This window comes from Boleophthalmus pectinirostris, unplaced genomic scaffold (genome assembly GCF_026225935.1).
Source record: "Boleophthalmus pectinirostris isolate CB_2022bp ecotype Guang Dong unplaced genomic scaffold, ASM2622593v1 HiC_scaffold_3, whole genome shotgun sequence".
NCBI classification, from domain to species: domain Eukaryota; kingdom Metazoa; phylum Chordata; class Actinopteri; order Gobiiformes; family Gobiidae; genus Boleophthalmus; species Boleophthalmus pectinirostris.
Genome location: NW_026571299.1, coordinates 42,367,368 through 42,383,726, shown reverse-complemented (window position 1 = coordinate 42,383,726; position 16,359 = coordinate 42,367,368). Strand labels below are relative to the sequence as shown.

Genomic DNA, 16,359 nt, shown 5'->3' with positions numbered 1-16,359 from the left:
ATCTGGATGTGTGTGTTAGCATGCTAGTTGTTACTGTCTTTCTCATCACGATTAATCAACTAATCGTGACTTGTTAAGTATTAAAAATAATCAATTGTTATGTGGATTATACAAGCGCTACAATAAATACAAAAGTCATTATAACAAAGACATTATTAAATCAAAATGTCAAACATTAGCAAACATTTTCAGATTTTTCAATCATGTATTTTATCTGTTTTATAAATAATCTGTTTTATAGCCATAGTTCAACATTTATTTGATAAAAAATGATAATAGAAATAATCACTAGTTGACTAGTCAAAAAATGAACTATTGACTAGTCCACCAAAATTCATTAGTTGCAGACACATTAGTTTAGACATGAGTTCAATGTCTGGCTTTAATCTTGGCTTCTTTGTGCAGATGTTGATCAATAATAGTGGTCTTTCTATAAGTCTCCTTAGGGCTCTCATCTCTTGTGGTGTTTATAAGGACTTGGCCAGCAAAAAAGATCACATTTTATCATTTCATCACATTGATTGGGGAATGCATGTGTATAGCTTTGTGGCATTGTGCATTGGTTCCTTGTGTAGAAGGACTATTGATTAATTTGAAATGCTTCGACGGCTCTTACCAAACTCTCTAAATGAGAATTCAGGTGTGATTTATGCAATGACACTGAAGGTTCAAAAAGTCAATATAATATATGCCTGTACATGTAAACATTTCATAATCCAGCTGGTTAGTTTTAATGCAGTTATCTAAGTTCTTCAGTCAAAAAACAAACTGTTACTGTACTCAGAATGTTTTCAAGTACACCATGTTCTCTTGTTTGTTTTATTTTTTTGTTCCAAAAAACAAATAGTCTTCAGTCTATCTCAATTTCAAGGAGACAATTTGCAAACTGATGCAAATTTCCATCTCGCTGATGTTAATAGGCCAGATGAGTCATGTTAGTCAAATATATTTATTAATGGCTGGATACTATGTTCTTACACTGCACTTTCAATTTGCAACATATAAGCATAAGCATGCTTTGACTTTACCCAGGCTACTTGAGCTTAGTTTAGTGATCACTATATATATATATATATATATATATATATATATATATATATATATATATATATATATATATATATATTTGTGTCCTTTCATATTTGAGCACTGTGTTGTTATGCAATCATTGACACTACACTGAATGAACACTGAAGGAGTGCTAGTATTGGTGTGTATTGCTCTACAGTGCGTTTTGCGTTTAACACTTGTCTCTTGTCTCCCGCTGCGCAGCCTCGCCTCCCACTTTCTCCAAGAGCCCATTGAGGGCCCTGTTGAAAGCCCGCTCAGGCAGCACAGTCACTCTGGAATGCAAGCCCCAGGCCGCACCCCCGGCAATTAGCCTGTGGAAGAAAGGCAGTGAGATCCTGCAGCGGAGCGAGAGGTGGGACACGTCTCGGTGCATATTCCACATAGATTTCATTCACATTTGCAGCCACAGAACTGTTTGAATAGCACATTTGGCATTTGTGCACATGCATAAAGAGAAAGACTAATGAACATATTAAAAACGCAAGGCAGCACCCGCCGAGTAAGTGGCACATTACTAATACACAACAGTGGGAGGAAAATAGTTTGCTGTTCAGAGTGTAGAAAACCATGCAATTTGTCTTTTTTTTTTTTCCCAAAATGTGATGATGCTATTGTGGCTTACATTCTATTGTTTTGTTTTTTCAGGGGAGGGGGGGATCAGTAGATCAGAGTAAAAAAAACAACAACAGAAACACAAACAAACAAACAAACACAATATGTCATGACAAAACATGGCTATAATGTGAGTACATGAAATGCCTAAAGATATTTATGAATACAATATCATTGTTTTCCTGTTAAAATGGCCATTCAGTTAGTGCTGGAAATATGTGAATGGGCAGATCTGTTAGTAAAATATGCGAGATTACCTTGTGCAGCAGGATGAATTCTTGTAATATTTGCTCACACACAGAGCTCAATTCAGACTGCTCCAATTATCAGTCTAGCATCTGGCAGGTTGAATATTCCTTTTTTTTCATGAAATTTGTAAATAGCCTTGTACAATGTTGCCAGATGAGACTAAACAAAGTACAAAAAGATTGAATGCCTTATTTTACAGAACTGTCATGCTTTTTGTCAACCATGATTTCATAACCCACCTAACTATCCATGCAATGTATAAATTTTTTTACAAACATCAAAGAAACTCAGTTTGAGTGTTGGTCCCATATCCACTGTGTCTGCATGTAAAATGAAGAAGATATTTAAACTGTAAACAAATGCATTTTCCAGCAGCAGCTATTAGAAGTGTACTTAATAGTGAAATAAAATAGAGCTTGATTTGTTCACTAGCGCCTGCCGGCACAAAGGAGGCACGGAAAATTGAAAGAGCCATGACTCTGAGAAACAATATGCAGACACCTCAGACATGAGCAAACTGGAAGCACCTCTTCTAATGACAATATTGGAGCTTCATTGACTTGTTTGTCTTTCTTATTCTGATTTGAGTGATTTTGATTTGGACTATTTTTGATGTTGGATGCTTGGACAGTGGTTAGCCATGGCATTTCTCAGTGTTTACTTTGTGTTAAAAACAAAGAACACATATCCACACTGGGAACAGTGTGTTGCAGCAAAGCCATGCACATGGAGCAGATTTAATGTAGTTAGACCTCAGCCATCAGTCCTTGAAATGGCCTTCCACGATTTTAATTTCAAGGCACTTTGTTTACACACTCCACATAAGCTGGGATATTATTCCACAGTATTACATATAAAAAATAATAACACTGAATTGCAAGAAAGATTTGGTTTTGGTTTCAAATAAAGACGGTGAATAACCAATTTACAGTGCGGAAAGATGCACCAAAACTACTCTAGTCAAAAAATGAAGGAGAGGATGCCATAATTACTTTTACATTTATCACAGATTTAAATCAAATCTAATCAGTGAAAGTAGTAATACTGTAAACCATCCAAAATGCAAACAAATTTAACATTGCTTATATCTCGGAAACACAAATAAGTCTAAATGGTGGTTATTACTGTAGACTCGGAGCCGTCTCCCTGTTGGAGGTCAGAGTCTGCTGCTGTATGAAAGGGTTTAATGTGCTGGGCTTTTAGTAAACATTTAGAGAGCGCGAGGTGTTCCCAGCATGACACAGCTCCTCTCTGACCTCCACAATGCAAAGTCAGTATAATGCACATTTTATTTATTCATTGTGTTATGTGTGATGCTGTTTGTGAAATGTCCCATGGTTAGCCCCACTGATTAAGGCGATAGGTCAGCCTCTCTGCTCCCAGCCCGCTTAAAATGAAGTCGTGTTATGGACTGCTGCGCTAAATGCATTTATCACATGTTTTCTTTTTACTTTGCACATTAACCCTTTTTTTATGATTGGTGTTTCTTATTCTCTTCACACAAAACTAGAATTATGGATAACACGTAATAATATCCAGCCATTTTCTTCTGCTTAAATAGACCTTAATTAGCCTTAATAAAACATGAAGAGAGAGACTTACTTCATAATGAACACAAAGCTTATTAAGAGATTCACGCTTATCACCTAACCCTGGGTCTTAATTCTAACCAAATGGACAGATACAGTAGTAAAAAAACAATATGTGTAGCAGGATCAATTTTTGTGATATTTGTGAGTTAATAAAAGTTAATAAAGCCTGACAAGAATGAGTGGGACCAGCTGTTGAATATTTCTTGTTTCTTCTGGTGAATTCATTTTTAAGTCTGCGCAGAGCTACACATTGTATTCTTAATTATTAACGCAAGAATTTAAGGATCTGACTATTAATGGAAGGCAATAAAAGGTCCTCTACTGTAATAAGATACAAACTAATTAAAGGCAATTTCTTTTAAATGTTAACCTTAAAGTAACCTTCACTGTGATAAGATCTTATTTACTTAGTTTTGCTGCTTATTTATTTTATTTTTACTTTAACCTAATGATGGTCCTGATTTAAACTACACTTGTGCAGTATTTTCTTTGCCCAAATGGTGTTCTTGCTAGATTTGAAAGCCCTTTATTATTTATACATAGATTACAAGTATTATAATTCTGTATGTTTTTGTTTTGTTTGTTTAGAATCACACTGTTGCCCAATGGAACTCTGCAGATTGCCAATGTAACGAAGCAGGACGCAGGAAGCTACACGTGTATCGCAAAGAACCAGTTTGGAACGGCCAGCACAACAGGGAAGCTCATTATAACAGGTGAGTCCTTTAAACTACTCTGGTATTGTATTGTCTTGTATGTAGTAGTCAGTGTTGGGAAGGTGACTTTTAAAATGTATTCCCCTACAGATTACAGATTACATACCCCAAAATGTAGTTTGTAATGTAATCCATTAAATTACTTAAAGTGAGTAACGTTTTTTTTTTAAACTACATGAATGTAACAACCACATCCTGAAAATTCTTGTTTGTTCTCTTCAAATTGTCTGTTCAGTCCAAGTCTCCATGAACAGACTTTTGTTTGCTGTAAAGTAGCAAAGACCAGAATCTTAACATGAGATGTTTTGTCTGATAAAAGAAAATAAAAAGCCCAGACTTTACATAACCACATTCAAAATATTAATGATAGAGAAATAATTTTTATATGAGATCACTGCTGCCTTCAATTATGTCCACCTACTGTTAAGTGTCATGTTGTTTAGACCTGGTTTAGTCCTGGTTTAGATCTGGTTTAGATCTGGTTTAGACCTGGTTTAGATCTGGTTTAGATCTGGTTTAGACCTGGTTTGGACCTGGTTTAGTCCTGGTTTAGTCCCGGTTTCGTCCTGGTTTAGACCTGGTTTAGACATGGTTTAAATCTGGTTTAGACCTGGTTTAGACATGGTTTAGTCCTGGTTTAGTCCTGGTTAAGACCTGGTTTAGACCTGGTTTAGTCCTGGTTTACACCTGGTTTAAATCTGGTTTAATCCCGGTTTAGTCCCAGTTTAGACCTGGTTTAGATCTGGTTTAGTCCTTGTTTAGACCTGGTTTATCCTGGTTTAGCCCAAAATGTGAAAACAGGAAAATAACGCCATGTAATCCAAATATTTCAACAAAGTAACTGTAATCCAATTACCACTCATTGAAACAGTAACTGTAACTGAATACAGTTACTCATAATTTGTACTCTGATTACATAATGCAAGTACATGTAATCTGTTACTCCCCAACACAGTAGTAGTTGTAGTTTATCTTCTTCGGTCAATTAACATAATCGTGCATCATATAACAATGATTTAACAAAACAAAACAAAAAACAAAAAAAAACACAAAACAAAACTAATTATGCAGTTAGTACATATAAATAAAGTTACTCTGTAGACTGAAGTGGTTTAGGCTGAAGTTTAACACTTGTTTTGCCAAACCCTATTAACATATAGAACAGGATACGAGATGGCAGAACTATTTACAGAAAACAACGACAAAAAATCCTCTTTTATGAGAGCAGGAAAGAAAATGTCCTAAATGTTATAGTGTACACTTACACAATACAGAACACAATCCAAATATATGTTAATGTTCATACACACACACACACACACACACACACACACACAGACCCTGTACATGTTCATTTTTATACCTATTGGTTTATATTATACTCTTAAATATATAAGTATAATTGGGGGTTACAGTTAATCTGTAGATTTGATGGGGTGAAATATGATTTATTGTATTTCTCTATATTTCTCTATAATTTTAGTTTTATATTTTTTTAAATATGTAAATTGGTTTAGAGCCTTTTAAAGTTTCATCGAGACTATTCCACAGATGAACTCCTCTGATGGAGACAGCCACTTTTCAGGCTGCTCCTCACATGAGCTTTCTGAGTCTCGATCTTCTCACATTGTCCTCACTCTCTCTGAGTTTGAACATCTCTTGGATACTCTGAGGGAGCAGATTGTTATGTGCCTTAAACATGACAACTGCAGTATTTAGATCAATGAGATCATGTCATTTTAATGTATTTAGTTTAATAAACAGAGCATTTGTTGCGGCATAGTAATCAGCATTATTTATGATTCTAATAGCTTTCTTTTGCACTAAGAAAATTGACTTGATGTTTGTTTTATAATTATTCCCCCATATTTCCACACGTATGTACTGTTTATATAACTGCTGTATGTTGTAAACTCTCTAAAAAGTATAATTAGCCTGCTCTTAAAGGTCCTATATTACGCAAAATTGACTCTTGAGCTTTAAACCATGTCATAATGTTGTTACCTCATCAAAAACATACTCATAGTTGTGTTTTATTTCATTTACACATGTTTGAGTAATCCTTTATTATTAGTCTGTCAACAACTCCAAACCTCAAATGCTCACTGTATGATGTCATGAAGTGGTAGTTTTCAAATTATCACTTACCTTTTCCATTTAGTTTAGCAGAGACTGTCATTTTTTTGGGTCACCTTGTCACGATCTGCATGTAGATCAGCAGTATACAGTTCTGACGCAGGAGGTTTTTTGTTCTCGCTAAAACACACAGAAACAGACTGAAACTGTGCTACAAAAACGCAGACTTGCCCACCTATCGCTATGTTTTGTATAATTTCTAATCTTTTTGTAATTATTTTATTGACTATTTTGTTCCAGTATTGCTGGTTCAACTGAATGTTGAAAAAAAAGAAAAAAAGAAATGGGCTACATTTAATCCAAATAGGCGACTTATGGATACTTTTATTGCTGTTTTTCATTGTTTAAAACTTGAGTAATACTAATTGTTCAGAGAGACATGATCACTCAGTCAACAATAAAATATCTTCATTAATGTTCAATCATTTTATTTTGTGATTTATGAATAATGTCTATTGACTTGGGTCACTGAGGTTTGTGACTTTTATAATAAAACACACTGGAACACTTCCTGTATTACAACATGACATCACGAGGTGGAGCAGAGTGTGTTCTGTTTGAGAGAACAGAACTCAGCCTAAATATGACGGGGTTGTGTGTTAAACATGTGGGAATGAAACAAAACACAACTCCAGGTCTGTTTCTGTTTTTGATGAGGAAACAACATCAGGAAGTAGAGTAATATGTGCGCTTTAAATTAAACACTCACACACATACACAGCTGCTCTGAAGTCATCAAAGCTTTCTTGTTTTGATTTTGTGTGTTTGTTTTACCCAATTTGACTCTGTTTGAGTTTATTAGTGTACCTCCATTCTTCATAAATATAAGTCTTAATATAGTATGTCTGTGTCGTCCAGTATCCAGGGTGGAACATTCTAACATTATCATTATTATTAAAATATCACAGAAGAATAACACACTAAGTAAAACACCAGCTGGTTTTTCTAATATTTGAAACTGATTTCATTCAACTATGTTCTATTTAGTAGCAGCATCCGTCTTATTTCCATATTTGTACTTAATGACTAAACAGTTTGCAGTAATGTCCACTCTTGCTTTGTTGCATTTTGCACTGAGTAGCTTTTAAGCCCAAGCAAAAGAAAACACAGGAACATTATCTTTGATTTGTGTGTATATTTTGTGTGTAGTTTGTACATTGTCTGTGTTGTGTGTCCGTCTGACTTATTCTTTCTCATTAGCCCCCATTCGTTTGTGCACTGACAGCTCGGGCCATTTAACGTCACTTATTTAATTACTATGACCTTTCCCCATCGCACACCAAGTGATTCCAGCCCACAGTCACCACCGTCTACACTTAAACTGGTTATGTCATAAAGTAAATGATAGCTTGGGAATTAATTAATGACATACAGTAACTATAAGATCTCATGCCACAATATCTCACGAGGCAAAATTGCCACGAAATTGCACGTACAGAAACGTGAGCTTGTGAGATTTTGTGTTTATGTTTGGATTGTACCACAACATGCACCAAAATATTAAATCAAATACATATACAATGTGAGGTCAAATTTTATAAGTGAATTGCAAACTTTATATTTTAAAACTATGTTAAATTAAACTATCTTGTCCCATTTTCATGGACCAAATTCTCATTGAATTTTATTACAGTAAACAAAATAATAACATCTCCAACAAGATGAGCAAGTGGCCAGGAAGGTTACATAGTGCAGCTTTAAGTTACTGTGGGACTTAGGTAATAACGTGAAGCTCCTCATTACTGCACATGCACCATGGCTTCACTTGCGCCCCTGGTAGTTAGCAGGGAGTGGGATTAAGTTGGAGTGGGCTGAGGGTTACAGAGGTCAGCCCCGAGCTTAAGGTTCCTGTGGTGTGATGAATTAACATGCAAAGTGTGTTGGGTCTGGTCTGTTCCAGAGCCGACCAGGATCACCATGAGGCCCACTAACACAGAGATCATCGTTGGCGAGAGCATCGTGCTGCCGTGCCAGATCTCCTGTGATCCTGCATTGGACATCTCCTTCTCGTGGGCATTCAATGGGCAGCTCATCGACTTCCAACAAGACAGTGACCATTTTGAGCGCGTTGGCGGGGTGAGTCATCTCCAAACAATAAACTGTGCAGATTTGGTCGTGCATTCTGAGATTAATTGGGACACACTATGTAATGTGAGTTGGGATTCTCACATGCCCTAAGAAGATAAGGCTCACCCTTTTTGCAGCCTCAATTTAGAATTTTTCAAAGAAGCTGAAAGAAGTTTAAACGTAAACTGTATAATGAAAGTCACTACACGGTTAGAGAGTTTCCAAGTTTTTATAATGCAAATCTAAACAATATTGAGTTAATAATGACCATAGTTTTTTGGTGTAAAATCTAACCAAACTTAACCAGATACAAATTTCAGTAACCAATGTGCAACAAACAATATGTTACATTTCAAGATTTCCCCTTTACTTCATTATTAAACTAGTGGCCTTTAATCTCTCTGTGTTAATTAAAAGTATACACATTCAGAATAACATTCAGAAATCATGCACAGAAAAGTAATTGGCTGCTTTAACCAAGGGCAGCCCTGGCACAGCTAAATGTTTGAATTTCAAATGGCTCCTTTGAAATAATGATAAGTGATGAGTCTTTGTTAAATATTTGTAGTCAAACATTGAGAACTAAAATGTAGTTCATGTTACACGTCCAAGGTTAATGCTACTATGAATGCCATTCATGCATGAATCTGCCCAGTCTTTGAATAGTACGCCTATGTCAGACCTGTGTCTTCCTGCATGCAAATGGAGATGACTAATGACATTGAAATGTGAATATAATGAGCTATAGTATTAGTCTGTTATTGCTGTCCGCGGAGATTACCCAGCCCCTACTCAACAGCTTCTTATGAATTGATTAACATAATTAAAGCAAAACCACCTCATCACTTCCCATGTGCCAGGGCAGGTTGGCATCTTATAAATGTTGTGCGCTCGGACAGGCCAGGTGGTGTCTGCTGGCCAAGTTGTATGGAAAAAAAAAACTGGAGGGGACATGAAACCGTGAGCAAGGGGAGGTTGTAGCATGCTGTAAGGCTTTGGTTAAGTGGCATTTGTCCAGACTGTGTGGGCTCAGGTGCTTGGGACACATCCACAGGCAGACCACAGTCAGACCACAGTCAGCCGGGGCTATGATCACTGGGTCCTGATGAGATCTGCTCTGACTGCTGCAGCTCCAGGTCACTCTTTAGCTCCTCACAGGCTCACAGACTGTGTGACAGAAGGCTTGGCGGGTCTCAACCTGGAGACTAAATGTATCTGTGGGGGTAGAATTCAAATGCACCAAAACGTGCATTGAGATTCAGAATTGTTTATGTGATATAAATCTGCTCTTGTTATTGTGGCAGTGGCATAAACTAGTTTCAGTTTTCTGGTTTATCGTCTATATTTTCTTAAACAATATATTAAATAAATATGTTATTGTGACAGGCTTATGTTTTGATTGCACCTTTTTCAATGTTAGATGTGTGGCTTTATTTCTTTTTACTTTAGCAATTGGTATATCTGTTTTTTTTCTGCTGAATTTATTCCATAAGTGACCATTTCATGTACACAATACTTTATCAAAACAGTGACACCAATCACTGATTTGCCCAAAGCCTCATTTTAGTGAATTAAACAGTTTGTCATCTGCATTTACAATGGACAGAGTTAAAACACAAGTTGTCACTAAAGTGTTTTTTGTGTTTATATGGTGTCCTCATTTAATATGAAATGAAATGCTTTGATATTTGTGATGATAGCACATTTTCAGTGGTTAGTCTTGCGATTTGCCATTTAAAAATCTCAACACTGCAAAAATGAACCCCTTAAACGTTTCACACATTCATGGTTCTGTGGAGAGGATTGGTAAGCAATATTTTGTTCTGTGCAGAAATGTGCTATACAATTCTCAGCCTAATTGGATCTTGTTAGCCATCGGATCCCATCTGCCGTCACTCTCTCTCAGATGTTGAATATGATCCACTTTGAGATCCTGAGTGTATTTCATGTCACTGTTTCTGCTGCGGTGTGTTTGCCCCTCTGTAAGGAAGGAGATGAGGTTACTTTTCTGTTGCAGCAAAGCACAAAATGAATATGCCTAAATTTAATCTGGTTTTGGTATAATGCATTGTTATGCTTTAGAAAATGGAAAACAAAACAGCTGGCTTTTTGTTCATTGAAGAAAGGATTGCTAAATAGATTTAATTTTAATTATATTACTCCAAATATATCTGTTTGATAATCTCAGTTCAGTTCAATCAGTTGCTTTGATATACAGAAATTCTCCAGTAGCTCTTGTGTGGTTTCATGGGATATGTATTGTAAGCACACCTTTTACGCTGTTTAATTTAGCTGAGGATGAGAATGGTTAGCACTTCTGTTTCTAAAAAGAAAAAACACTGTGAAGTTGACACGTCACTGAATGATTTGCATGTTTTCTCAAAAGACCTGTTTGTTTTAGGTGAAGTAGTCGCCCCAAATTGAATGCATATAGGACTTTTCTGTGGGGGTGTTTGTCCGGTCAAGACCCAAAGTTCTTCCAATCTTATAAATGTTAAAGGATACAGGATACCCTTTTTTGAGCATGTAGCAGTTGTGTAGGCCAGGGATGGGTGATATCAGTTTCAGTATCAGTCTATATCAAATTTTTGGTGCTGCCCCATTCTCTCTGTTTTCTTTCTGAACAATGAGTTGAAATGGAAATAGAAAAGCATTGTAATGTAATGTGTAATATTGGATATCGGTATTGGCTCAAAAAATCAATATCTATATCCATATCCATATTTTAAAATGCATAGACAATCATAATGAAATATGGATTATAATAAAGAACAAATCCAAAAAAGAAATAAAGAATAATAAAGTATGTTCAAAAGGGAGTAGAAAGAAGGCAAAACTTATTTTGAAAAGTTAGAAGACAAACCCTCCTCAGCGTTATAAAATGTTAATCTCTGTATGTGCACATAGTATATTAATAATGTGTCCTTTAAAATGCAAGTGCCGAGGATTAGAGTGAAAAATTCAATATTAACATCCCTTTATCCCACTAAAATAAACATCTTTAAGCAGATTAGTGCAGATCCAGTGTTTGTGGCTGTGCTGTTGCCTTGCTCTTGGCCATCCCGCTCATTCTGCTTCTGTAAAATCATATTTGCACTTTTCACCCACAGTCCTGCTCCTGTCTTGCCGGAGCTTATGTTATTACTGAATAATTATGTGGGTGCTGCCAATTAGAGGCAGACTGTTTGTGCTGTGCTGCGATGTGGAGCTGGTGGCTGTTTGTTGGTGGCGGGTGGGCTCGCGCCGGAGGGACAGCCAACTGCAGTATCTGTGCGAGTACATCTGCCACGTCTGCTGCAGTCTTTGTAAAGAGGAACAGATCAGTGGCCTGGAGATGCTGCCATTGTGCAGAGTATAAGAATACACACAACGCTGTAGCTGAGAGCGAGACACACAAAAGACTAGAGTGGAGGAAACATGTTTAAGGATTTGAGAAAATACTATTGTGCAGTGGAGCTCACACTGACGGTTTGACTCCCACTGAGAGTTGCAGGTCTCATGGGAGGAGTGGAAGTCTACTGCAGCAAGACCTGATTTTGATACTAAAGGAGACATATTGTGCTTTAATTGATAGGCCCTGCTTCTTTATGGTTGCATTTCACTAAACTGAACTTGAATGTGTTTTTATAGTTTAAGTATGGCTGAAGAACATTAAGTATAAGTATACAAGTATAAATGTATGCACCGGAGTGTTAATTGTTTTAGTAAATGCAAATTGGTATAGCAGTAGTATAGTGAGTGGCAATATTTACTTATACTTCTGAACTACTGGTTAAAATCTCAAGTAAGTAAACTTACCATAATATTTCCCCTATAGGGATGGGCAATATGACCAGAGACGGTTAGGCTTTCAAACAAGGGAAGATTTACATCTACATGAAATTATCATATCCTAAGAAAATTACATTTATTTGTGGTATTTACGTATGAATTTTAATGTTTACAGTGTTAGTTGTTTAATTGCACAATAACTTTTTTTTGGATGTAAGAAAGCCATACTTGATTTCACAATTTTATAATTTTTCATAATATTGATTAATTAATTTGTTTGATTAACTGCCCTGCCCTAGTCTTTTGGTTTTGACTTAGACTCATGATTAAATGGTGTGATCCTGGTTTAAAAACAAACCTTTTCAGTCACCATTCAAACTCAAGATTTCAGTGTAGTTATAAACACAAGGTTTAGGAAACAGTACATTTTATGAAACTGAGTTACGCTGCTTCAGTATTACTGTAATTGGTGATGTATTTGATGGTAGCACACACTGTTTCATTTGTATGTATTTATACTGACCTATTGGCAGGGGGGTTATTTAGATCAGTATCTTGGAGAATCCATCACTGTGCAAACTCTCAGAAATATCCACATCACTGCCGCGAGTAACAAAAAGAAAAACTTAGCAGGTTGACTCACTGCGGGCCTGATCTCCTTTCAGAGCATATCAGGAGACCTGATGATTCGGAACATCCAGCTGAACCACGGGGGGAAGTACGTGTGCCTCATTGACACAGATGTTGACAGCCTGTCCACCTCTGCCATCCTGGTTGTCAAAGGTAGGAGAACTGTTTGATTTCATGGGCTCGTGCTGTGTGGACTGTATGAATAAAACAGAGAGGTGTCAGTGCCCTGCTCTGCCAGAGAAGTTACTCACATTTACAGAGAGAGCTCTTGCTGTCCTCCTGCAGGGAAAGTGGAGTCATATTCTTAGGGCTGTAGGTTCTTGTAGTCGATGGTCTCTTTTTTATTACTTTTTTATTAGTCAACTATTTTTTTATTATCTACGGGACAAAAACAGAAAGGAAAGAAATGGAGTAAGTTGAGCTGATAATTTGATTTGAGAGTGAAATTAAAATACAGTTAACTAGTAGTTGTTTTTATAAATAGTTGTTTTTGCCTGAACTCATATGAGATTCTTGTGAGTAGGAACGCACCGATCCAGCTTTCTCAGTTCCAATACTGATTCCGATATTATAACTTTAAGTATTTGCCGATATCCAATATCAACTGATACTAATGTACAGACTGAAAATATAATTTATTTCTTTTAAACTGTTTTTTATCTCTCAAGTAACTACAGTATACAACTTTTTATTAATAAAAAATAAATAAAAATAGTGCTGTCAGGTGATTTAAAAAATGGAGAGATTAATCTCTTTTTAATCTCACCTAAAAATTGCTGAGAAAAGCCTCAACTTGATGTATGTTCATTTAAATTCATTATTACATTATTGTGGTAGAAAAGACTGACATAGAACAAAAAAAAGTGACTTTATAGTCATTTATTGTTTAACAAACTTTAACAGATGCAGTCACTTACATTCCACAGTATCATCATTATTATTACTATTACTAATCTGCATAAATAAACTCAACTTTACAACAAATAAACCATAACCACTCTAGAGCCACATCAGCTGTTTGAAATTATAATGTGTTTAATTCAGATTTGCACAAGTCTCACAGAAACGAAACTTAAAGACCGCATGGCTCATTTGCATAAACTAAGTGAGAAAAAAATAAATAAAATGCTCTTGGGCACTGATGCGGTTCAGCTTCTGTGGGACTAATTAACAATTAACGTGATAATTTGACACCCCTAAAACAAATATGAGATTTTCTGGGCCAACTACACCCCATAAATTGTCAATCAATATGTCCAACAAAGATATTGACTGAACCAATACTTGGAAACTGATATCAGATCTTGAAATTGTTTCAGTATCAGCATCGATATGTGGTGCCAGTATAAGATCGGTGCATTCCTACTTGTGAGTTCAGTTTGCGTCAGATACACAGAGATACACAATAGTTTAGTTTTAATCTTTAGTTTAAAGATTCTACATCTAAGTCATCAGCTCATGTTTACATTAGGTGTCGGAGGAGCATGCACATGCACTGATGCTTGATAGTGTGGTTGATGAGGGAGTCATGTGCTTCCCAGTTTGTCTCTGGTGATTTACATTGGTATTCATGCCCTTAACAAAGTGTAATAGCTGTCCCAGGTGCTACACCAAGGCAATGTTTATCACAGAAAATGGCTGTAATTGGCTCATTTACACTTGGGCAAAATATCACGGAAAACATTTGAATAATGGTGCAGCGGACCAGACAATAGCACTAGCACAGAGCCTCATTTCTTTCTATTGAATTTGTTCTCTCCTCGTCTTGTAAATGATCCTAACTCACTTTGAATGAGAGAATAAAATACATCAAGGATAGGGCTTTAAAGAAATAGAATAGATGGTGCATATTCAGCAGCAAGGTGACATATCGGAAACTGTGTATTCTTGTGCTGCCCCTAGGTCCTCCTGGCCCTCCCGATAAAGTATCAGTGGAGGAGATCACGGACAGCACAGCCCAACTCTCCTGGACTGCAGGCAGAGACAACGGCAGTCCCATTACCGGCTACTCCATCCAGGCCCGCACCCCCTTCACTGTGGGCTGGCAGGCTGTCGATACAGGTAACACGCCAGTCAAGCAAAGTTTAAAGATTTTACAGCAAGTGTTGTCTAATCTTGTCTGCAGTCTGGTAGTTTTGTTTTAAAAATAAAGACTGTTTATTACTCTTACTCAAGCGAGGGCCGTTAAGCTCTGCCGATTTATTTTTTTAAAAATTTGGGGGCAGATTTAGTAAATTTTCCCTAAATTATGTGATTTAAATTGATTACAAATACCCCCTCAAGCCTTTAGTTTAACCTATAGAGAGAGTTGTTTATTGGCCAATTTATCGATCTATCTCTAACCCACACAATCAAACAGCCCAGTGCCCAATGAGTATACACTTGAAGACTCAAATATGATAACTGAACATAGATTTTCAAATACAAGATGAATGATACTGAACATGTTAGATCACACTAATTTGTCTGTAAGTAATAACCTACAATATAATACATAACATTTAGCCTTTTATTTTATATGTATATAACATACAAAGAACCGTCGTCATAGTTACCTTCTTATAGGTCAGGCGTTGTCATGACAGGTATGACATATCCTTCAGTCCTGTGGTGCCGTAGTATGTGTGACTCACTGTGCTGTCCCTGTCCCAGTGCCAGAGATCATCAACGGGAACATGCTGACAGCCACAGTGGTGGACCTGAACGCCTGGGTGGAGTATGAGTTCAGGGTGGTGGCCCGCAATGCTGTCGGACTAGGAGAGCCCAGCCCCCCCTCAGCCAAAACCAGGACAGAGGATGCAAGTACGCAGTGTTTAGGTTCTATTGCACTAACTAGAGCAAAGCTGGAAGTGGTATAGTCCATAAAGTCTATTGTTATTCAACCACTTGTTTTTCACTTTCTTAAAGCAGTGCTCCAATTACTGAAAAATATTTGTGTTATGAAGTAATATCTGCATAACATGTTTTTAGATTTGTGTATTAATAGGCTCCCCAGTTAAGCAGTACAATGCATTAGACCTGCTTATTATAATTTGACTTGGTGCAAAGCATTTATTCTCTTACTCTTTTAACAAACACAAAGGAGTCAGTATTCCTCTTAAAATTATAATACTTTCTCTTCAGTGGCTGAAAATTTTAATATAATAAAGGGGAATTTTCAAATCAGTGAAAATGGCTTTGAAATGGATGAAATAATTATTTTAAGAAGCCAGCCAAGCCAAGGCTTCATTAATATTCCGAGTTAAAATGTGTATTTTTTATTTTTTTTACTTTTGTCAGTTGGTGGTGGCTCATCTTTGTTACTATCTTATAGAGAAATAATCATGGGGTAGAAAAAGAAGGAAGTCTCCGAAATGATTATAATGCTGCTAGAAAACTATCACAATGCTTGTTTATGCACAGCCACATCAGTCTTTTAGATTTGGCTGTGTGGAGGGGTGGCAGTGTTAGCGTAGCTGCTGTGCTTGGGACTAACAGAGGTTTGTGGTTGGCTCTGTAAACTGCTTTGTAATTGC

General features: G+C 36.6%; 1 protein-coding gene across 1 annotated transcript in view; it reads left to right on the top strand.

Moving 5' to 3' along the window:
* Positions 1-16,359, top strand: part of cntn3b (contactin 3b) — a 98,455-nt gene that overhangs the window by 70,851 nt on the left and 11,245 nt on the right. Inside the window, exons 10-15 of the mRNA XM_020935816.2 lie at positions 1,273-1,423; positions 4,113-4,240; positions 8,277-8,452; positions 12,880-12,997; positions 14,747-14,905; positions 15,497-15,646. Coding sequence (XP_020791475.1) covers positions 1,273-1,423; positions 4,113-4,240; positions 8,277-8,452; positions 12,880-12,997; positions 14,747-14,905; positions 15,497-15,646 — 882 coding nt within the window. The remainder of the gene's footprint in view (positions 1-1,272; positions 1,424-4,112; positions 4,241-8,276; positions 8,453-12,879; positions 12,998-14,746; positions 14,906-15,496; positions 15,647-16,359) is intronic.